Source organism: Pituophis catenifer, unplaced genomic scaffold (genome assembly GCF_029215685.1).
Source record: "Pituophis catenifer annectens isolate HBS135680 unplaced genomic scaffold, rPitCat1.0.hap2 SCAF_3, whole genome shotgun sequence".
NCBI classification, from domain to species: Eukaryota; Metazoa; Chordata; class Lepidosauria; order Squamata; family Colubridae; genus Pituophis; species Pituophis catenifer.
This window is the reverse complement of record NW_027256883.1, coordinates 149,424,012-149,448,374: the sequence shown is the minus strand read 5'-3', so window position 1 is coordinate 149,448,374 and position 24,363 is coordinate 149,424,012. Positions and strand designations below refer to the sequence as shown.

The window sequence follows — 24,363 nt, the reverse complement described above, 5'->3', positions numbered from 1 at the left end:
TCCAGTCTTCCTTCTTTCTCTCTTCTGCTCCTGGCCCTGACATGGAATAGAGAGGGCCCACAAGAGTTAATGGAAGAGCAAGAGACGACTCAACTTTGTTATTTGTCTCTTCTTCAGTTTCATGTAGTACTGGCTGGCCAAGCCCTGCTTTTCAAATCATTGTCCTTTCTGATAGCTATTGAGGCTAGAAAAGAATCTATCAACTCACACACAGGTAGCCCTCCACTTATGATCATAACTGGAATCTCACTCATTCACTAAAGTGGTCATTAAGTGACTGCTTTGTTCAACACCGCAATCCTGTTGTGCTTGTAAAGTGAATGCAGAGGTTATTAAGCAGAGCATGGGCAGAGGGCCCAGATCTTCTGGGCTTGGTGAAGTGGTGATAAGGCACAAGCCTTCCACCATACTTAAGAGGCCAAGGCCTTGCTCCATCAGGGAGAATGATGGCAAGGATGATGGCGTTCACTAGCATTTTTCCTTCCAGAGGGATGGAAAATTTCTACTTTTTAAAGTCTTTAGGGATCTGGGCTTTCACTCCACTTCCACAATGCTAACAGGCTGTGTTTACAAAACTGGTTGAAGCTTCTGTCCTCATTCTAACCTGTGAAATTAATAAATCAAAACTTCTGAAGAGAATTACTGACACTTTCCTTTCCATGATTTTTCTAATTATTCTGCCGGTATATTATTTATTTAACATGCTTTCCTGGGTACAAGGGATTCCGCGGTTTTTCTAAGACTGGACTAGATTCTCCTTCTCTCCTGCTGAGGTTCAACAAAGTCTTTGGTTTTGCCTAGAGGGAAAAGCTATCCTAAGAAACAAATTTGGACTCCCACTAGGACTCCTAAACACTATAAATTCACAACACGAATATCACATATTTTCAAAGGAAGAACTTAATCCTTGTTATCTCTTTTGTGGTCTTTGATTGGAAGGCAGTATTTTTGAGCTGAGGGCTCTCTGCGTTTATACATTCAGTGGTAGCAGGATGAAAGATGAGTGGTTCAAAATATCAGAACCTCCCTAGGAGCACAGAATATTTTTTGCTTTCAGCTTTCACGTAAAGCAGAGGATTGAACCTGAAGTGGGTTACCAGCTTCCAACAAGATGGCAGAACACACCGAGAGAATGTTCCTTTCATGAAGTTTCTTAAGTGAATTTATTTTAGGCTCAAATAAAGTCTCTTCAAATATTAAGCAGTACGGAAACTTATTGAAGAAGTGCGTTGGTGCCATCTGCAGGTTCACTGACAGTTTTACATATAAAGTCTACATAGAATTCTCCTATTTTTACTTCGCTATTTGCAGTGAAGACTTTGATCTGTTTACAGGTTATGAATGTGAACACAAAATGAACTCTGGCAAAATGTGTCTAGATTTAAGATGACTCAGAAAAAGTGACAGTGAAACATCTTTTCAACACATGGAGAATTCCAGTACTGTGATGCATTCAGATTCCTGTTGCTTTAAATTTCCTACTAGTCAGGACACCCTGACAAATTTTCTTTTGTAGTTGGAAAATCAAAAGGAGGTAGGTCATTAGCCATGAGAAAATAAAAGGTCATGAAGGGATGGGCGTAGATTAGATTATCTGAACCAATACTCTCAGGTTTTGAAATTGCCAAAGATTCTTCCCTTGTTTACACATTGGTCCCGGCACATGCTTCTATTTTTAGAAAGTGGCACAGTCTCTCTAATGCATATGGATTAAGTTTCCCACTGAATGCAGTGGATATTTGATATGAACTATGCTGGCTGCTGTTTTGAAATAAGAATTCTTAAAACACATCAGATACTCTCTGGAAATATGATAACCTGCAAGAAAACAATCCTGGTGATATTTGAGGTTGTTAACCCCAGTAACTACAGATAGTGAAATATCACTTTGCATGAGTAGCCAGCAAATACAAGAGGATGTATTTACCTGCTCTGTAAAGCCATAGAATTCATGACCTAGATTTTAAGTAGCTCAATCACAGTTCAGTCTTTTGATTGACCAATTCCTAGCTCACTTTGGTCTATCACTCATAACAGAAATACCCTATGTATGACTCTAGTAGTAAGAGCCTAGGTATTAGAACCATTGAAATAAACACAGAATCCTACATGTTACATTTGTACTTCATAATTATATAAGACTGGACACATTAATAATTTGTTAGAGGAATGTCTTACACATTGAAAACAAAAACCAGAACACCAAATAACAATCTGGGAGGGTACGACCTCGTAGACGATCCTCATTCTGTCAAGGACCTAAGAGTACTCATTTCAAAAGATCTAAGCCCTAGAGCTCACTGTAACAACATTTTTTTTTTAAATTTGATTTATATGCCGCCCTTCTCCGGAGACTCAGGGCGGCTTACAATGTGTTAAGCAATAGCCTTCATACTTTTGTATATTTATACAAAATATATTTATTGCCCCCACAAACTGGGTCCTCATTTAACCTACCTTAGAAAGGATGGAAGGCTGAGTCAACCTTGAGCCTGGTAAGATTCGAACCTGCAGAAATTGCAGGCAGCTGTGTTAATAACAGGGTGCATTAAACCACTGTACTACCAAGGCTCCTAACATTGCCAAAAAGTCATTAAGAGTTGTTAACCTAATTTTCCAAAGCTTCTTCTCGGGTAACATTACCATGGACCTCCCGCCATTCCTAAAAGGTCTGTAAGGGAGTGTGCCTAAGCGCACCAGCGTGCCAACCATCCCTGTCTTACTGTTCCCATTTATTCGTACTCATTTCTTACATTTATACTTATATGTTTATATGTTATGTTTATACTTATTTTCTCATACATGCTTGACAAATAAATAAATAAATAAAAATGTGACCCTTTTGCTGGTTTACAATCAAACGCCTTGAACCAGGGGCATCAGCACTGGGTGGAGGGTGGAGTTTAAAAAGTCAAGATAGCATTGTAATTGTGGAGCCAAGTTCCATCTCTGACCATGGTGGGGTCCAAACTCAATGGTTTGAAAGGACAAAGGGACATTGTACAGCATTGTAACACAAAAAAACAAATATTTGCTTGCTATAGAATTACAGTGGGTGTACTTCAGACATTGTCCCTCAAACTGTGCTAAATAAATACAGTGACAGTTGAAACAACTTATCTGTGATGATCATTTAACTACTGCAAAATTCCTGGCAGCCTCCTTTTACACTTTATCTAGTGTTGCTATAGAATTTTACATGGTTTCAGGAAAGAATGGGGGTCCCCCCCCCGAATTTTGCTGTAGTGCCTCAGTTAATAAGTGACAAGTTTCATATTCCTTTGCAATTCTCCTGTCCAACAGTTGCTAAAATCCTTCTCTCTCCTTTTTATGGTCTGAAGTAGGAAATAAAATGGAATTGGACATATTACCAAGATCCCTTCTAAAGCAAATTCAATGGTATTTTTTGGTGTTTCATTATTGCTATTTGTCAAAAACTTCAGGCAGAGGGTCTCTATCTAACGTATCTTTCTGTATATGAGATGATACTTTTTCTTAAAAATATTTACCTAAAAATGGAGGGATGTCTTATACATGGGGGCCAGAGAGGAGAACCGTGATTGTGAAACTGCCGATACCTTATCTCTGCAAACTAGCCTCAAGAGCGAAACTTCTGATTGCAGAGACAAGCTAAAAGGTTTCCTCCAGTCATGAGTCTTATGTAACTGATGTCAGCTGATGCTGCGGAGAACATGTAGCCAGTGCCCAGATGCGACAGGAAGCAGTAATGTCAGAGTGTTCTGAGCCCATAAAAATGTCATAAAACAAAAAAATTAATACTGGTACTAGTAAGCGAATGTCTTACTCTGCAAAATGAATGCCTATTTAATGTTTAAAATATTGATTTCTGAATTATGGATAAGAAAAGGGGGGGATGTCCTGTACATGGGGGCGTCTTATAGACGGAAAAATACGGTAACTGAATCAGAGCAGCATCATGGCAATATTGTGCTGATCAGTAGGTCTTGTTTGTTTCACTGAGTTTAGCATAGAAGGGGCCTATGGCATTCTTCTTAGTGTTTAGATTATAAATATTGTCAAATCCTTTAACTTGTTGGGCTTTATGCTTTTTCTGTAGATTTTATGACAAGAAATACCAAGTGTTTCTAAAACTTGCGGAAGATCAAAGAAAATATAAATCCATCATGCAGAATGCATAGAGAGCATAAAGAAGAATTATCTTTCATATTAGAGGTCGGACTGATTTCTTTGACTTTCTTGATTAGCTATTTACATTAATGAGAAACATTGTAGTAAAAATAAAAACATACTTTATAGCCTATTGAATATGAACAGAGATGTATTTTATTAAGGTGATATCATGGTACAAACTTGTCAAATCTACATTTCTTGAATCAGTGTCTCAACCAGAACCCCCACAGCTATCATTCAGCATTCAATTTTTTCAGAATTGCATAATCTGTTAAAAAGCTTACAAAAATATGTGTATTAGGCAAAAGTGGAGTATATAGATAAAATATGCAAAACGCATACTTTTTTAATATTTGCAAATTTAAGTGAAAATAAAATAAACTGAAGTTTGGGAAAGAGAATGTCAAAATTATACAGTAAATGTACCTTCATTGGTCAGGCTTTCTATTTAATATCAAAAACTAAATTGGAGAAAGATTTCATTCTTGTTGCTTATTGTTGTTTCCAGTAATAAAATCAAGAGTCATAATGTGACATTATGAGAACCAAGAGTTAAGAAGATATACCTCTTAATGAACTTTGTAGACTAAATTGCTGCAGAAGAGAATAGCTAGTTAAAATTTTACACCATATTTTTTCCGATTCATTATCAGTGTAATTTTAAATATGTCTTAAAACTCATTTGTCAGTCCTTCAATGTAGACTAACTCAGGAAACAGAATGTTGGACTCTTGTTATATAAGAATGTTGGAGGATCTTGATTTTTGCTAGAGTAACATGTTAAAAATCTGGTTTTGTTTTCCTATCCATCTTTTTTTATATCGGGAGTTAAGACAGAATCCGTTTGAGTTTCTTTCTAATGTCCTTGATTTCTGGGTTTAATAAATGCATAGTTTGTTCAAGGTTTGGCTCTGTAGTATTGCAGTTATTGTTCTTATCAAAATTAATAAAGATCATTTATACATTTTTTCTAGTATCTCAATTCAGTTATTTTAACTGATCAGTTTAATCTGAAATTTGCTCAATTATTCAAAGCTCTATGAGATAAAAATAAAAGTTTAGAAGAACATCAGATAAATTTCCCTGTTCATTCGCCAGTGTCCTGGTGTCATGTGGCACAGGTGTCAAATTTGTGGTGTCACGCTGTTGTCATGTGATGTTTCGTGATTTTTTTTCCTTCGTGGAGCTGGGGTAGCCATGGCCTGCGCATGACACATCTGGCCAGCGGGCCACCAGTTTGACACCCCGACCTTTGATAACCTGACAAGTAAAGTCAATGGGGAAGTCAGATTCACTTAACAATGATGTTAATAACTTAACAACTGCAGTGATTCACTTAACAACTGTGGCAAGAAAAGTTGTAAATGGGACAAAGCTCAGTTAGCAAATGTCTCACATAGCAACAAAAATTTTGGGCTCAATTGTGGTCATAAATTGAGGACTACCTGTCTGTAATTCTCTGAGATGATTTTTACAAAAATCTTGATATAAGTATGGATATAAACAGAAATAAAGCAACTCTCAGAACATTGTAAAGAATAAATATATGCATAGATATATACATATTGTATTTAGATATAGTTTTATGCATAACTAATGTATAAAAGCTTGTGTTATGAAATGAAGTTTGTATTGGTTACATGTGAAGTGTACTTAGAATGTTTTCATTAACCATCTCTTTATTTTATTCATACTGTATTCACACAATCCTACGATTCTTATGAAAACTAAGGAGAAATTTCCTGACAGTTAGAACAATTAATCAGTGGAACAACTTGCCTCCAGAAGTTGTGAATGCTCCAACACTGGAAGTTTTTAAGAAGAGATTGGACAACCATTTGTCTGAAACAGTATAGGATTTTCTGCCTGAGCAGGGGGTTGGACTAGAAGACCTCCAAGGTCCCTTCCAACTCTATTCTATTATTATTCTGTCCTTCCAACTCTATTCTATTATTTTGTTCTGTTCTACTCTACTCTACTCTACTCTACTCTACTCTACTCTACTCTACTCTACTCTACTCTACTCTACTCTAGGGACTTGGTGGCTCAGTGGCTAAGATACTGAGCTTGTCGATCAGGTCTGCAGTTCAGCAGTTTGAATCCCTAGCACCGCGTAACAGAGTGAGCTCCCATTACTTGTCCCAGCTTCTGCCAACCTAACAGTTTGAAAGCATGTAAAAAATGCAAGTAGAAAAATAGGGACCACTTTGGTGGGAAGGTAACAGTGCTCTGTGCACCTTTGGCGTTTAGTCATGCCGGCCATATGACCACGGAGATGTCTTTGGACAGTGCTGGCTCTTTGGCTTAGAAACAGAGATGAGCACCGCCCCTATAGCCAGAAACAACTAACACGGATGTGCAAGGGAACCTTTACCTTTATTCTACTCTACTCTATTAACATCTAGATTTAGATATAAACTTTATCCAGTACTGCCACTTCCTCATTTTCTCAGTACCTTCTGCTTCCTAATTCCTGTGCCTGCTCCTAACTACCAGTATCAATGTCCTAATCAGGGATATATCAGTCATTTGGTCTTCCCCAAGATACTCTAACATGTATTCTTAAAACAGCAGCAATGCCTGTTTAAAGACTCGGAGACCTCACTGGTTTTAAGTCCTTTATTAGCATAAGAGCATCCAGCCAATATATTCTCAATTGTTTGCTTACACTTCAGTGCCACATATTAGCCCTTAATCACTTTTTAAAACTAAGTCCACCAACAGCCCATTATAAATGTATCAAGAATGGTTAATTTTGACTTTTCAGAGACAATGCCGTTCCCTCCCTTATGATGCCAAGGTAATGGTTTCTTCCCTAGAGATCATCCTGTTTGCATCTTCTGATTCCATTTGAGGGCAAATGTTTATAAAGCTAATCAAAAGTAAGATTACGACAGCTACGTTATCAGCTGTCTGCAAGTTTCTACAGAGAGGTTCAGGCATCCCTTCAGGTGGGCAGTTCATGCACATGATGGTTCCAAGCAAACAGATGACAACTCTGAAGAGAAAGACCCACATGAGGGCAGCTAGTGTGAAGATTCCTCTTAGGATAACAGGGAGAAGAAGTGGCATGTCATAAAGATGATCTATAAACTAAGCACAGAGATCGGGTAGGTTAGGAATCTACTATTAATCTGAATTATTCTGATTTTAGGGGAAGGAATTTTATAGGTGGGGACTTGCCCATTGCTGAACTCCATGGATTAAAACTTAACAAAGCATAATAAATAATTAGGTAACACTCTTTCGTCCTCCTCACTTGGGGTCACCCCAAAAAGTTGTTTTCCTTTGGCATGACAGCCACCTACTTAATGCCCCATTAAAAGAAATCACAATTTGTGTAATCTAACTTCTCCTTAGGAGAATAGCCAGCACCACTTCACTCATGGAATCTCGTCAACGTAAGTCAATGGGATCAATTTTCTTGATGTGGAAAATGTTATCACTTACAGACTGAGGCTGCCCTGAGAAGCGTTTGTTGTAAGTTCTGATGTCATAGAAAGTTTGCTTGTTTTTCTTGTCAGGCTGGTTTTCAGAACAGGTGTACAAAGAAACAACCTTGCAAAAAAAAAAAAGCAAAACCCAAGATGTTGAGAACTAAGGTGTAGGTTTGTCTTCTGCTAGATAGAAAGACCCAATTAATTATATGGATTTACATAGCCACCCATTTCACACTATGTGACTCTGCATGGTTTATGATAAAATAGATAAATGCATACTATATAAAAATGAAAATGTGCAACCACTAAGCATTATAAAACAACTATCAACATAGCCTGGATATGGGCTTTATCACATATCCCCAGACTATAACCCAGACTCGGGTACAAAATCAGGATTTCATGGTCATATGAAAATCCAGCAGGGTTGAGGCTAGTCTAATCTAAGAGGAAATGATATCCTGAAGGCTGGGCAGCTCAGCAGAAAAGGCTATCCTGGTCCCCACCTGCCAACATCCCAGCAGGCCATTTCATGATTGCTATTTCTTTGAGCTTCTGGGTCATATGCTTTACCCTTTGAGGTTAAGTTCTTCCCTAGCAAGCTTGCTTCTTTACACTGAGACCATTGTGCAGTTTACACCACGGTCAGCAGGTGAAGCTCAGAGTATAACAGTGGTCAGTTTTTCCGGGTCTGCGGACCGGCAGTGGCAGCAGCGGGGGGTAGGGGTGAGGGGAGAGAGGATGGTTCAGTGCAATGGAGCTTTGCACGCAAATGCGCCAGCCCATACCCTGCACAAATGGAGTTTTGCATGCTCACCCGTTTGCTCGCTGCTTGCACAGCCTGATTCCCAACAGGCTACGGCCTGGTACCAGGCCATAGCCAGGGGTTGGGGACCCCTGGAGTATAAGAAGAAAGAACAAACTTATTTATTGGATTTTTATCCTGCCTTTATTATTTTTATAAATAACCCAATAACTGAACATACACAATACTCCTTCCTTACAACAACAACTCTGTGAAGTGAGTTGGGCTGAGAGAGAGACTGGCCCAAAGTCACCCAGCTGATTTTCCTACCTAAGGTGGGACTAGAACTCACAGTCTCCTGGATTCTTGGCCAGCACTTTAACCATTACATTAAAATGGCTCTTTGGAGGCAATCAACCATTTTTTTAAAAAATCAAAGCCTATTGCAGGTATACTGTTTAATCCAGTGGTGAAATTTAATTTTTTTTACTACTGGTTCTGTGGGCGTGGCTTGGTGGGTGTGGTGTGGCTTGGTGGACATGGCAGGAGAAGGATACTATAAAATCTCCATTGCCACTCCAGGAGAAGGATACTGCAAAATCCCCATTCCCACCCCACTCTGGGGCCAGCCAGAGGTGGTATTTGCCAGTTCTCCAAACTATTCAAAATTTCTGCTACCGGTTCTCCAGAACTTGTCAGAACCTGCTGAATTTCACCCCTGGTTTAATCATTGATAGTTCTTTGATCTGACAAGCATGAAATTAGAAATGCTGATATCTATATTAAGGAATTAAAACCTGAAATATGAGACAGTTATTCTTGGTGTTTTTCTACCTCCTTTTGTAACTTCAAAGAAAAGATAGAAATTCTTACTTTTTGCCTGCAAAGTGGACAGTTGATTGCACTCAGCCAAGACCCATGTTTCCAGTATTCAATTAGACAGTAACCTAGGAAAGGAAGACATGTCTTTGTAAGCCAAAAAGTTGCATTGTGGGAAAACACCATAGCCAACTCTGTAGCTGTTCACACCAAAAGGTGATTTCTATATTACTGTTGTGACCCAGGCCCAAGTAAGTAGTAGGAAAATCAGTCAGTGAAAAAACAAACAAACTTTATTCGAACAGCTGAGAATTACTTCATTCCCAGCGTCGTTCAACTAAATTAAAGCAAATTCCTCCCAACACAAATTCCTCAGTCCTATTGCAAATCTTGGTCCAATTAGGCAAACTGCCAAAGGCCTTTCTTGGCAAACACTCAGAAGTAACAGATACAAAAATAAATACAAGACGTAGATGAAGAAGAAGACAAAGCTACCAACGTTGTTTTCCGGCAAAGCCCAAATGCCGTTGCTGGTCTGTTTTAAGCCTTATGGGAGGGGCCAATCATCTCTTGGCCCAACTCCCGAGTTGTCCTCTTTGCTTGAGCTGCTCTTGCCTTCTGGCAGCTCTTCTCATGCATGTATTAGGAACAGGCTCCTCCTGTTCCTCTGCCTCACTTCTATCAGACTCTGGAGGCTTTGGAGTCCGCACCTCACTCCCCAATGGCCCTGGCCCCATCTCTGCCTCTGACACAGAGCTCTCATCCGGGCCTTCCCCAGCCTCCAGGACTGGCCCATGTTCTTCCTCAGCCTCATCGCTGTCCGACTCTGCTGCCAGCTCCGCAGGCTGCTGGCGGACCACAACAATTACATGATCTAGCAAGAATGCAACAAAAACTCAAGAGAAGTATGTGAGATGCTCAATACACTGAAATTTTAATTCCATGTGAGCCAGTAATTAAATGGATATCCATCTGCACATTTGAAAACAGAATTAAACATTGCTTGAAAACTTAATGGTCAAGTTTTATATTTTGTTTCCTGTGTGGCAGATTTGAAGGATGGGAAAGCAACCCTTTTTCAAGGCAGGGTATTTGTGGATTCAGGCATTTCAAAATGATATAGGATCTTTCAATCATGTCTATTCCAATTCTTTTTTTAGCCCCCCCCCCCAAGAAACATTATTAGTAATTAGAAATATTATTGGCCCAATGTTAGTCTTCTGTGCCATTTCCTGGACATACGGTTTGAAATTTGAGACTTTTGGAAAATGTATAGCAATTTGTAACAATAATACAAAAGAACGATCATGCCTTTTTTTAAAAAAAAAAAATCATGCTCTATAAGCATTTAAAACTTTAGATAATACATTTTCAATAAGTTATTTGCTCCACTCTTGCATCTTTTAATGCCAAATATAATTAAATGTACAGAATGAAATTTAGCTAGTCCAAAGCCTGTTTGTAGTTTCCTTCTTAAAATTATATGTAAATGGAGGCAGCGAGAAAATTATAAGAAATCATAAGAAAGCTTGTTTATTGCTATCGATCATTGTGTGGATGTGTTGATTAACTTGAACTATTTGTACATTCTTCAAGCTTGTATTTTGGGAGGATTGAAATAACACGGTCTATGCATTTTATAACATTTATTCCCTACTTGGAGCATCTAATATTAGAACAAAGAGAACAGAAAGGGATTCCTGTGTGGGTGTGGTTAACTGCATGAATGCTCTTGTTTTATAGCAGAAAGTCACATAATATCAGTTCCCCTTCTGGTTTTGATAGCCAGATGTTTTTAAATATACATGTGTTGCAATATGGCTAAATTAAATATGTTGCCTTTATATGGTCTATCCTGTATAACAGGGAAGTGGATACCAAAGGCAGTGGGAAAATGAGAATTACATTTTTAATAGAATTATAAATATGAGGTCTTACTCCATACGTTAAATTCCTTACTAATCCATATTAGAATTTTATTTGTATTACAATGGTTCTGGAGGAACAGGTTTATTCTAATAACTCTCTAATTTGATACATTGCACTGTTGATTATCCTGGTTTTAAATGCTTGTAGAATGATGCTGCAAAAATGAAAGTTTCACCTTATTGGTGCAGTGCCCATTATCAGAAAAATAGCTGTCATCAATCCTACTATTTTGCTGCACTAGGAATGCTACTATTTTTCTTCATATGCCCCATGGTATAAACTTTTGGGGAGCAATTTCTGCCATGAAAAGTCTTGACATCAATCCTATATTCTACACTGCTCTTTGGGGATAATTTTTAAAAAGCATTGCTGTTTGTTCTATGCTGTCCTTGAACACAAATGGGATTTTTATGCTATGTGTTCACTGTTTTTAATAACTGCTTTAAAAATACTTTGAACATTTTATTTTAATTGTCTTAAAACTATAAGCCATGCAGAGAATATTTGTCAGTAGCCATACACATTTTATAAAATAATCTTTATAAACCTTTATATATTTACTTTACTTCTTTTTTCAAATTAGATGCAAATCCACCACTCTGCTAGAATAAAATTACAAGTGATTTGGTAATTTGCTATTGTTATGTTTTAATGTTGCCAGACACCACAGCTCTTTTTGTCATATATACTGGTGATAAAGATGATGGTGATGATTTATCTCCATTAACTTCAGCTGGCAAAAATGTGCCTGCAATTTCTCAAAATATTACTAAGCATAAACCCACAAATATCTCTCTACATGATGGAAAAATTTGCTTAACTAAAGAAAAAAAAACTGCATCTTTTGAACACTGTAAGATTGCATGATGTGGTATTCTGAAGAGCAGACATTAAAATGTGTATAAATTCTAGAGTGTTTTTAATTAAAAAATAGGTGATTTGAAATACTTCTAATTTATTTATTTTTTGCCTTTTTCAGATGGCAGGAGGTAGTTTTTTAATTTACTTAATTCTCAAGGCAACAATGTTCATATTCTTGCTATTAAATTAGCTTAAAGCTTTGACTGCCAATTGTTTTTGTTCTGTTTGATATAGCTGTTTCTGTTGGCCTTTTGCCAGCTCAGAGACTCAAATGGAAATGTTAAGTAAGTACAGTACTCTTGGTCTCAAAAGTATAAATTTCCTATTTAATTGTCCACAAGACTTCCTGAGCATTGCAAACTTTATAATGTGTCTGTGGTACTATACAATAGCTGAAGTAAAAGTAAAGTAAAAAGTTGCTTCATTTATTTTTTTTTTCATAATAAAAATAGTGATGGGTATGTGCATTTTTACAATAGATATCAAGATTAGTTTGAACATGGTAGTGTGAATATATTCAGAGATAGATCACTGACAAATGTTACGTTATGATTTATTTCATGGAAACTTTGGCCCTTATCAGCTGTCTTTTGCATAGTTTCATCCATAAATGGGCATTTGTTTCACAAAATGTATATGCTCTCTACTGTTTAATTCTATAATTTCATGTATTATGAAGGTTACTGTAGTCTTGCAAAATAACATTTATGAGCAAATGGTAGTAGCCCAATTAACTTGCCACAAAAGACATGTCCACAGTTGGTTTCTGCAGGGAAATTGGCGGTTTGGAGACAGATAGGACAGCTCAAATCACTGGGATAGCATTGCTGCCACTGCTGAAGATGTTCCTAAGAGGGGAAAAAATGCTGTTTAAAGATATTCCAGTTAATTCCAGAAATGCTTTAGAGGCTTTAATAATTGACCCTAGAAAACTCTGAAAAAGTAGTACAATGCTTAATAGAATGTTTACTAGTTTTACATATTTCTGAATCTGCCATAGTAGTTGGTTTATGACTGTGGGTGTCCTTTGAAAATGCTTATCTAAGCACCAATTTTTTTAAAAAAAGTGGTCGGATGGGAAAGAAGCAGAGAAGTGTATTAAAGGCAATCCCTTTAATACATGAAAACTTGATTAATGCAGTCATTCTGTTTTTATAAATTCAGCATATCATATATCAAGCCTCTGTTTGGAAAACTAATCCTACTTCTTGTTTTTGAAGTTTCATCTCTTACCAAAACAGGAACCATATGTTTCTAATTAAGCTGCCACAAAATTCTGGGTTCAGGGATATTCAATTCTTCCAGAGGATAAATAATCAGAAGTTTGAAAACTTTCCTGATACCTATGATTTATGCACATATCTTTTGGATTTTGTATTATGTATCTTAAGAGATGTTGTAAACTTACTATTCTGGAGGATGAAGGAACACAATTCTTTTCCAAAGAACTCATTTCTTGTCTTTAAGTTGAGAACTCTATAAAATAAGTAAGACTTGATATAATTTTGATAAGATAGGCTGTTGATGAGACAGATTTGGTTAGGTAGATATGCAGTTCAAATAAACACAATGAATATTTATATAATAGCATGCTCTTCCATGCTTCCATAGACTATTCTTCAGTCATAAAATCATTTCATCTCCTCCTTCCCAAGGATAATTTTTCTTCAAAGCAATGGCATTTGCATTTTGCACACATCTTTTCAATTGTTGTTTGCAACTTTTTCTAGGCATTTTCAATGTAGGTGCTGAAGTTTAACTGGTAATTTGATCATCTTCAATGCATGAAACTTCAATGTATAACTTTGTATAGTATAATTAGAATAACTAATTAGGCTAATGCATTATCCCATTTACTCCAATGCAATGATGAGTCTACATCTATGTTCTTGTGAACCCTTGGCGCTTTCCCATATTCTGAAGTCTATAGAGAATCCTATACCAATTCAGTGAGGCATAGGGTTACCACATTTGCTTAACAGCTGAGGTTAAAAGAAATTTCAGCCTAAATAAATACTTAAATATCTCAGGCTGTGATCCTGTATCTTCAGAAATTTACTCTTTTATAGGTCAAAAACCAGACATAATTTTGACACCAAAACCACATTGGTTGGAGGGGAATTCATCCTAAGAAAAGAGCAAAAAGTTGGCAGCTTCAGAATTAAAAAAAAATATCCTTGCATGCAAATATATTAATTTAATCATTACGTTTACATTTAGTTAACTGACTATAGAGAATATAATTACTCCCTGTATAAATATAGCAGAATTTTTCCCCACTGTAAAAATGACAATTAGTGGCACTTTGGTAAAGGGTATTAGGAACAGAATCTTTGAAATGCTTACCACATTTTTATATAACTGCCATCCTCAATAGGACGGATCTCAAGTAGACAAAGAAATGTTCTATGAGATGATAGCAAGAATATATTTCTAAATAAATATTTTTTTCAGAACTTAGTAGTGTATAATTAATGTTAGTCTCATTGAAATAAAAAAAACATTTTGACTGAAGTCATTTATTTTATCAAATTTAGATATCACCCATTTCACTATTTAAATTTTAAATTATAATTTTAAAATTATAATAAATTAGGTAATTATTCTTGGATTACGCAAAACTGGGAACTTAGATGTGATCACCATCTTGATTCTTATTCCTTTAACAGTTCCTATAATTAACCAGAAGTGACTATATTAGAAACATTTTTTTTTCCATTTAGAGTGATTCCCAGACAGAAGGAATAACTTGTTAGAATCTATCATTGGTTAACTAACCTGATATATTGTTGGAGACAATATATTGTTGGAGACTTTTAACTGTGTATCCAAACAGAATCTGCAGTGTTCTTTTTAAGCAACATAACACAAGGTTTCTGGACATTTACAGTTCCCAATCATCGGGTCAAAAAAACCTTGCTTCCTTATCTTTGACCCGTGACCTCATTTGTAGCTTTAAGTGACTGCTGGTTTCAAAAAAGCATCAGAGCTGCCCTCTGTTTATTTTGAGCTAAGTCCAGCATCCCAGATGAGTTATAAAAAGAAACTGGTATTACACAGAGTTAATGATTCATTTCATTGAGGCATTTTCATGCTATTTGAAAAATCTCTCCATCTCTCCTCATAGACTAAGTCAGCAATCTGACCTTCACCCACACTATCTCTCTGTACAAATGCTTTTAAGTCAATCTTGACTTCTAAACTAGTCCCTGCAGTTTTCTTGACAGGATTTTTGGAAGTGGTTTACCATTGCTTCCTTTCTAGGGCTGAGATATAGTGGCTCGCCCACAGTCACCCAGCTGGCTTTGTGCCTAAGGCAAAACCAGAACTCAGTCTTCTGACTTAGCTTTTCACTACTACACCACATTGGTACTCATATGTTATCTATGTGCACATGTGTGTGCTCACACGCACATGTACATACCGGTATGTAGCTAGAGTTTATAATATCTTACCATGATTTCTGGTTTAGAGGCTATTAAATTAACAAAACAAGTTACACTAAAAAAAAAAAAGTATATTCTCTGCTTAAAGTTTGAATTTAAGATTCAGCTTTGTTTTCTCTTTACCTCAACGAGATCTAGAGAGGAAATTTTCACATGCCAAGCATATAAAATACCTTACTAGACCAGTTATTAGAAATTGTGGTGCAGATTTGTTTGTTTGTTTATTTATTCACTTAAACCCAACTCTCCCCATTCAACATGAAATAATAACAAGAGCAAGCCTTGATATTAAGATTTACATTGTAAAAACATTGTAAATCTACGTGTTCTTACATAGAATTAAAGAATACTGAGACCAGACAAGAAAAACAGAAATAACTGAAGGCCAAATTGTATATGTCTTTCTTCCTGGCATACAATAGTACAGGAGAATAACTATTGGGTGACAAGTGGAGAAATGACAAAATCAAGTTCTATATTTATGGTTATAGTTTAGTTGTGCATGTTTCTGTTATACAGAAGAAATCAAACCTCAGGAGGGCATCAACAGTGGTTGAAAAAGGAGATCCTGATAATTCCTGGGAGTTGAGCTATGTGGGGATTCATAGATCATGACCAACATGTTGAATTGGACCTGGGAGCAGATGAGTAGCCAGTACATAAATGAAAGCATTGGGGTTACATTGTTAAACTTATTATGCTATATTTGAGCCAACTTTGGCTTCTGAGTTATCTTTCAAAGGCAGCCCCATATATAGTGAATCTCAGTAACCTAATTGTAAAGTGAAGAGGGCATGAGTTATCAAATCATAGATCTGCTGTTCTCAGATCAAGATACCCAACTTCACTACTGCTAAGAACACCCTGGTTTTAAATGCATGTCAATAGATCTATGAAGTAGTCAATTTTGGTTTCTCTTCTGTTGCAGCTTTTTGTATAGTAACTCATACTATACAACATCTCTCAAGTCTCAGAAATGTTCTTTTGGGTAGCACACAATGAGTAAGGATCAACCTACTTTCTATAAGATCCCCTTTGGCTACAGCTTAGTGCACCCTAATATAAATAAAAATTCCATAAAGTCCAGCTAAGTTAGAGTTAAATTGTGTTCATTTTTTCCTGTATAATTTCAGAGAAGATTTCAGCAGAGAATGTGAATAAGGCTACCAGTACTTAACCTAAAATTGAAATTAATATTATTTTTTTCAAAATGCTCTATCTTTACTTTCTGATATCAAAAAACAAAACAAAAAGGTTATTTTCATACATATGAAAATCTCCCCCCTCCCTTTATCTTATGCAAAAGAAAATACAAGAACAGACATTTTAACTTAAATTCACATCATCTTAGTAACTTGCCTGGTCCCAGAAGAGGCACACAAGGTATGATTACACTTTAGTAGATGCCTAGGAACAACTTTTTCCCAAAAAAACTTCTGATCTTCTCTCTAGGTTAGGGTGACAGAAGAGTGTTGTGATAGAAGGTCACAGCCCATACTTTATTAAGGTGGACCATTTAATTTAGTTAATAATTAACATGTTTGACTAATGTCAATGTTTTGTAGGATTTCCAAATACTTGTGGAAGTATTTGTTCCTCATATTTATAAGAATTAAATCATTAAAACTACAATTTAGTGTTTCCAGAAAGATTCCAGATCTTAAGAGATATTAAATTATATCTCCAGATCTTAAGAGATATTAACAATGTATATGTCCATTTTTAGGACATATTTGCACAATTAATAAGGAAACATGCTATCAAGTGAGCTTCAAAAGGAGGATATTAGACCTCCAAATAATTGCATCATTATAAAGTGGAGGTATAGTTCATTCCCCTTGCCAAGGTAGTTAGGATACATATAAATACAAACAGGCTACTTGCAGGGGAAGATTATTGCAAAAATAGGATCAATGCACCTTATAATGTAGATTTGAAGCCCAAAGAGTAACAAAGAACTCCATAGTGCCATGGTGGTGCAATGGTTAGAATGCAGTATTGCAGGTTAATTCTGCTGACTGCTGATTGCCACCAGTTTGGCACTTCAAATCTCACCGGCTCAAGGTTGATTCAGCCTTTCAATCCTTCCAAGGTGGGTAAAATGAGGACCCAAATTGTTGGGGGCAATATGCTGACTCTGTAAACCACTTAGACAGGGCTAGAAAGCACTGTGAAGTGGTATATAAGTCTAAGTGCTATTACTATCTGGCTACCTATTTCTGATTATTCCCAGGATGGATGAAATGGGTCATGTATTACTTGCCTTCAGGTGGTCTATGTAGCTTCAGAATGATTTTAGAGTCAGCAGCAAGCAAAGATAGAGGTAAGAAATCAACTTGTTCTTCAACCTTCTCATGATCTCAACTGAGTATAGACGTGTGAGAAATGTAGTCTTTAAATAGAGTTTGCACAACCTGTTGCTTCCTGCACCAAGCTCTCCAAAGGACAGACAATTCTACTAGATTAATTCTACTAGAAACTAGATTCTTCTGGTCTGTCCATTCTAAAGTCCCTGTTTTTAGCTAGCTTCCTTGAGCTTCTCAGCTGGGATAGAACAAAGCTTACTTTTATAAACTGCTTGAGGCATTGTGAACAATAACAGTGCTTTGCTCACCCCCAGTCCTCCTGAGAAGTTTCAGAGTTCTGTCCCAAGAACAAAAGTCTGTTATTCATGTTGTATGGAAAAAATGCATCCTGGTGGGGCAAAATCCCTCCTGTCAAAGGTATCCAACAAAGCTAAAAAGATTAGACATGGATTGGTTCTTTTTTTATTACATTATCAAATCAAATAAAAACCAATCCATATCTAACATTTTAAATCAGCAAGACAAATTGAAACAGATGAGCCCAGATCTGTGGAGATGCTTCGGTTCAATGAAATTTTGAGAGCAGCAGCTGAAAACAAGTTCACAGAGGGTTTCAACCATCTTGCTGCCAAGGATGAAGGGTTTTGCTTTCGTTCAGTGTGCTTCATAGCCCCTCTGTAGCCTTTTCAAATACTTGCACTTATTTGGAAAAAAATTGATGCAAAGGCACCTGTTGGAAAAACCTCTTCCAGTTTTTTTTTTTTTTTTTGCAAATGCTGAAAGAATTTATGAAGGCGATTCACACCATATCATCCTTCACAACTTCCTCTTACTATCTTTTGGCACTTGCAAAGTGGAGGAGGTGTAAAATGACACTTTTCTCCTCACAGCCTTTTTTCTGTTTACAGATGCTAAAATTGTAGCTCTGAATAGAGTCTTGGCTTCTCTTTCGATTAGAGTTTACAACAAACTATGGCAGAACAGATGTGATTACTGTAGAACTGATACTTTATCATTCTACGCAAAACTGTCAGAATAGATATCTATGGTGTATACATGTGCATGTGTATAAGGATATGCGTGTGTGTACGTATACACATATTCAAGGAACACCAAAAATCAAGCCCTATAGATAATTTAGTATATACATTAAAAATTCATTTGGTTGTCATTTTCTTCTAAACATTTCCTGACTTGATTGACACACGACTTTTGAATATTCCAAAGTACAGTAATATTTTCTCTGAAAAATACATTATTCATAAAATTAATATACTGCGATTGGTTTACAGGGACCAACTTTTGGTACACCCTGAATAATATACCCACATGACAAGTAAACACATGTGAACATTTGAAAGTATATCATATAGACTCCTGCAAATCTGGCTGCTTGCCCATTCACAAAATGTTTACTATAGAGAGATGTAACCATATACACTACACAATATACCAGGCAATGAATGGTAAGCTTGCCTCTGATCCCAGGTTATTTCCTTTTATCCTGACATGGTTTACCTTTTCTGGGAACATTTGAACTATTTCAAATCATCAGAAACTTGCAAACATTTGGCTTCTGCATTGAGCCTTTGCTGCTAATCTGGTAATCCTCAGCAAACTATATGTAAATATTTTCTTACTATGCTTGAATAACAAAAGTAATTGGAGGTTTTGGTGAACCATAAATCATCCAGGCATCCCAAAGGAGGGTGTTAAACGGTAGGCAGGTAGGCCTCAACTTATGACCAAAATTGGGACCAGAATTTCCATTGCTGAACAAGGCAAACAAAGTTGTTAAGTGAGCCACACACGATTTTACAACACTTTTTTCCTATCGTTGCTAAGCAATCCCTGCAGTTAAGTGAATCATGCAGTTGTTAAGCAAATCTGACTTCACCCGTTGACTTTGCTTGTCAGAAGTCAGCTGGGAAGGTTGCAAATAGCAATCACGTGACCTCCAGGATGCTGCAACCATCGTAAATACATGCTGGTTGCCAAGCGCCAGAATTTTGATCACGTGACCATGGAGATGCTGCAACAGTCGTGAGAGGATCAATCACAAGTCATTTTTTTCACTGCTGTTGTAACTTTTTAATGGAGGCTAAACAAATGGTTGTAAGAGGTGGGTTCTACTTACCTTTACTACTGGTTTGCAACGGGGCCACGCGTGCGCTCTTCTGCGCATGTGCAGAAGCATTCTGATGATGTCGGGGTCGGTGGGCGGAGCCTCCCGCTGGTTTTACGACCGGTTCTATAGAACGGGTCCGAACTGGGGGCAACCCACTACTGGTTGTAAGTCAAGGACTATCCATATCTGTGGCTTTAACCTTCCAATTAGCATCTAACTAGATTTCAGCTGCATCTCTGCACCAGGCACAATAGGATAATTTCCTTATTCCCAAAATGCAAGAGAATAACCCAGGCTCACAAGAAGTTGTTGTACTTCTCAGTGTTTTTCAAGCTTAGCAACTTTAAGACATGTGGACTTCAATTCCAGAATTCCCCAGGCAGCGTGAGACCTGATCATTTGATTACTCCCAAGTCAGTAACATGAAAGAATTACCAACTTTAAAGATACTGAGCATTGTATCTCTGTATGAATTGATTTAATAAGATTCCATACACACCACACTCATGTCTCTGCTTGGACAGAACCATCAAGGCACTTCTACTGGGTTGCCCCTTGTACCATTTTGGGGGGCTCTGATTTAATATTGCATCGTCCTCCTCACTAAATGCATGGATTGACCATAAATGGATGTTACCTATTTTACAAAGGGGCCATACAAAGTCATATTGCCAAGAGACAGAAAATGCATTCAATTCCCCTCCTTCCATTCTCATTGAGATTGTGTGATAAAGTTATTACATATTGTTCAGCAATACAATGCTTTCCACCAAAAAACGAAACTGAAAAGATAACAAAAATGGCTGAAAATAAAAAGAAAAATAATTTCCTCTACAGTTGCTCTCCTGTTTAAAAAATACTAAAACAAACTTAATATTTCTGAATGGAAGGAGGGGAATTGAATGCATTTTCTGCCTCTGGGCAATATGACTTTTGTATGGCCCCTTTATAAAATTATAAGGATTTAATATGAGTCTTAAAATATGGATAAAAAATAGAAATTAGAAGCAGCAGTCTTGGTGAGTAATACTAAGTGGAAGTTTCTTTTCTAGAGGTCGAATTAGCATGGGAAAGTGGGATTAGACCAATTCTGATCTTGTTTGGACTTCTAATAGCTCCTATCAGTAATTTAAGACTCACATTATCTCCCAGGGACATTTAACTATTTTACGTGGTGTGGTTTTGAGTTACTTAATATGTCTCAATACTTGGATTAGTTTTGGCAGCTCAGTAGAATTTAAAAAAAAAACACTTCATGTGAAAGATCAAATTCCTCCCTAATTAATTAAACTGACATTTAATTTCCATAGATCTTTATGGTTGTTGTCAGTATATTTTATTATACTCCTAGTAAAGATCCTAATGAGAGTAAACGTAAGTGTTTTGTAATGGTGTGTAGTATGCACTCTCCTACGTCGGCTTGGTTTGCAATCCATCGGGTTTCTATCAGGTGGTGAGAGCGAGGAAACAGCGTCCCAAATAAGCAGGGGAAAAAACGGGGGGGAGAGAAAGAGATGGACAGAACGGCCCACGACGCTCCGGCAAATGCCTGGTAGAATCGTCGAGGGAGGAGCAAGGCACAGCTTCATCTTCGTTCACTCGACTTCGAAGCTCATCAAGACCAAACGCTCCGGCATCAGTCCTGTAGGGGGCGCCGTAGCCAATCCCTGCGAGATCCTCCCCCCTCCCGCCTCCTTTCCCATTCGATGCAAACCTCCCCTGGGAACCGCCTTTTGGATGGACTCCAAGGAGGCTGAAAGCTGCCCCAATAAAGCCTCGTCGGCCCGATTTTCCTAACTCCTAATTGGTCGGCTCCCACGTCAAACACCCGCACGAATCCTTAGGGACAAACCCGACGAGGGGAGGGGCAAATGCTTGGTGGGTGGGTGGGAGTGGTTAAAGTTAAGGTAACACCGGCCGTCGCTGACACGTAACCTGCGCATTGTTCTCGGCGTTGGCACATTGTGCGCTGCGTAGGAAACCCTGGTGGCGGCGCTGTTGCTGCCGCCGCCGCCGCTGCCTCCACGGTTGTCATCTCGTGCGGGGAGGCCGCCGTCATGGAAGGGAAACCTGCCGACCAGCTGCTATGCGACAGCCTCATCCTTTGGGTAAGTGGCGTGGGAAGGAGGGAGGGGGCTGGAAGGGGAAACCCCCCCCCACTCCGCCTCTTGGTCTAATCCGAGCAGGAGCCCCATCACTCCCCCCCTCCCTTCGCCTTCTCCTAGTTGCCTCGAGCCGGTTCCGCGCGCCCTTCGGACTCACCGTCGCGAAACCACCCGACGTTGCGGAGGGCTGGTGTTGCGGGAAGGCGCCGTTCCCCACAAGGCGCCCCAGTGACGGCAATATTGCCCTGGAGCGGAGCTGCAAATCCAATATGGAGATCTCCGCGCTCCTCTCCCGCTTCGCTTTCTCTCGCTCTTCTCGCATCCCGAACGCGGGTTGCCGTGTTCAGACGGTCGCGGTCTATCTTGGAGCTGCAATCTGGCTCCTCCGCAAACCTCTCCTCCTCTCTGGCTTGCTTGTTTAACGCTGCCCGCGTCTCCCTTCCGCATAAAATTGCCCCGGGGTGCGTTGGTTTGCACCGTACGCGTGTGGGTTACGCTTTTATGGGGGAGCCTCTTGGCAGGAAGCTTCCCTTTGGTGGGTCAATAAAAGTTTTAAAATGGTTCTCAATGGGATACCCAGTGAGTAATTCTCCAGTGTAACCTGTTTGGAGGAAGGGAGGGAGGGGGAAAGGGGGACATTTGAACCGTAAGGGGCGTGCATAAACGCACCAACTACCGTTCCTGTCCCCATTTATTCGTATCCATTTCCTGTTTTCATAACCATGTTTATACTTATATCTGTTATCTAATACATGCTAGATTGATAGATAGATAGGTAGATAGGTAGGTAGGTAGGTAGATAGATACATAGATACATAGATACATAGATACTCTCTGCTAAACAAATAATTCCCTCAACACTGTCAAACTATTTACTAAATCTGCACTACTATTAACCACCTCATCGTTCCCACCACCCATCTCCTTCCACTTACCACTGTATGACTGTAACTTTGTTGCTTGTATCCTTACGATTTATATTGATATTGTTTCCTGATTGCTTATTTGTACCCTATGACTGTCATTAAGTGTTGTACCTTATGATTCTTGATGAACGTATCTTTTATGTACACTGAGAACATAGGCACCAAGACAAATTCCTTGTGTGTCCAATCACACTTGGCCAATAAAAAATTCTATTATATATTCTATTCTAGATAGATAAAATGGGCAGGCTTCTGTGTCAGAGCGCTTTGTCTAATGCTGCCTTTCAATAGTCTAATGGAGTGAATCTTGTTTTCCTTCCATATCAGATTATTCTAGGAAGCAGTGGTAGGAAACCAAGGAAGAATAATGTAAGGGATGAATCCCGCCTCCTTTAGACATGTGTGCTTGTTAAAGGGCGAGGAGAAAGGTTATGATAGTTGATAAAGGCTTTCCGGTATGCTTTCAGGTTCTGTCAAAGCTTGTGTGGAATATGTTACTTTTTTAAAATAAAGCTGTCAGTAATGATTTTTAACATTACATTGCAAATGGAAAACTTTGGGTAGGCCTTTCAGCTTTTCTTTGGTTCTGAAAATAACTTTGAGACATTTTATTAGCTGTGGTAGGAAATGGAATATAGACCAACAACATACACCTGAAAACTTATTCTCACAGAAGAGAGAATTGTTAAGCTATGTTATATACCACAGGAATGCATACATTCGGTATAAATTCAGATGAATTTTACTATGCAGGATCTAAAAGTAAGGACACTGAAAATATTCACATGGGGAATGTGAATATTCACGCAGGCATTTTTTAGTGTGTATATAGAGGATGTGCCTGCTGTTTCGGAAACAGGTTCTATCTTGTTTTGGAATTAGAAACTTTTTTTTAACTTTCATTGCAAGGTATTTGATTGGTTTTTTCCTCCACAAGTTATAACATTGGTGGTTAAAAAACATAAAATCAAGAAATCAAAAAAGCTGTTATCAATCTTCCTCATTAAATATTTCCACAATGCACAAATCTCATTTACAATATATTTAAAACAATATTCAAATAATGTAATAATAACCCAATCCTTTACTATAACTTGCATTCCACTCAGTTCTGTTTCATTTATTATCTAGTACTTGCAATCAGATAGCTTAATATCACTTTGTCTTCTTAAAATAAAGAATTTACTGGTGATGTTTAGATAAATAAGTCATTATTGCCCCTTTGCTCTTTTATTTTGGAAAAAAAAGTTTTAATTGAGCTAGTTTGGTCTAGTTGTTTTCTTTTTTTTTGAACAAATTTTTTTTTATTGTTTTTAAAATTCAAACAAATCACTTACCTAATTAAACCTTTGTGCAACCCCCCCTTCCCTCCCCCATCCCCCGACTTCCCAGAAGAAAAGCAGGGTATAGGTTTTACCAAACATATGCTAAAATATGCTAAATTAATGCAAGACCTTAAAACTCCCTACACCCCTTAACTCCCCTTCTACACAAAATAACATATAA

The 24,363-nt window shown here is 37.8% G+C and overlaps 3 protein-coding genes across 4 annotated transcripts in view; 2 read left to right on the top strand and 1 right to left on the bottom strand.

The window, feature by feature from the left end:
* Positions 1-4,186, top strand: part of FGGY (FGGY carbohydrate kinase domain containing) — a 150,970-nt gene extending 146,784 nt beyond the window's left edge. The window contains exon 16 of the mRNA XM_070939505.1: positions 4,079-4,186. Coding sequence (XP_070795606.1) covers positions 4,079-4,160 — 82 coding nt within the window. The 3' untranslated portion in view covers positions 4,161-4,186. The remainder of the gene's footprint in view (positions 1-4,078) is intronic.
* Positions 4,187-6,796: 2,610 nt separating this feature from the next.
* On the bottom strand, positions 6,797-22,544 carry LOC139315207 (E3 ubiquitin-protein ligase RNF170-like). 2 transcript variants are annotated; one of them, XM_070941293.1, is made up of 7 exons: positions 22,089-22,544; positions 16,752-16,840; positions 13,355-13,422; positions 12,686-12,794; positions 9,211-9,284; positions 7,603-7,710; positions 6,797-7,245 (listed from the first exon to the last, which is right to left on the bottom strand). In XM_070941293.1, exons 3-7 carry the CDS (start codon positions 13,397-13,399, stop codon positions 6,940-6,942), a joined length of 642 nt encoding a protein of 213 aa, XP_070797394.1. In that variant the 5' UTR covers positions 13,400-13,422; positions 16,752-16,840; positions 22,089-22,544; the 3' UTR covers positions 6,797-6,939. The 2 variants fall into 2 exon arrangements, with proteins under 2 accessions (XP_070797394.1, XP_070797395.1); XM_070941294.1 differs by lacking the exon at positions 16,752-16,840.
* Positions 21,855-24,363, top strand: part of HOOK1 (hook microtubule tethering protein 1) — a 34,167-nt gene continuing 31,658 nt past the window's right edge. The window contains exon 1 of the mRNA XM_070941292.1: positions 21,855-21,934. Coding sequence (XP_070797393.1) covers positions 21,884-21,934 — 51 coding nt within the window. The 5' untranslated portion in view covers positions 21,855-21,883. The remainder of the gene's footprint in view (positions 21,935-24,363) is intronic.

Coding starts and splice junctions, on each gene's coding strand:
- LOC139315207 (XM_070941293.1), bottom strand. CDS start 13,399: ATGAGTTCTTTGGAAAAGAATTGTGTTCCTTCATCCTCCAGAATA. Junction 7,711..9,210: donor GTCCACTTTGCAGGCAAAAA/GTAAGAATTTCT, acceptor TTTTTTTGCAAG/GTTGTTTCTTTGTACACCTG. Junction 7,246..7,602: donor TCTCAGGGCAGCCTCAGTCT/GTAAGTGATAAC, acceptor CTCTGTGCTTAG/TTTATAGATCATCTTTATGA.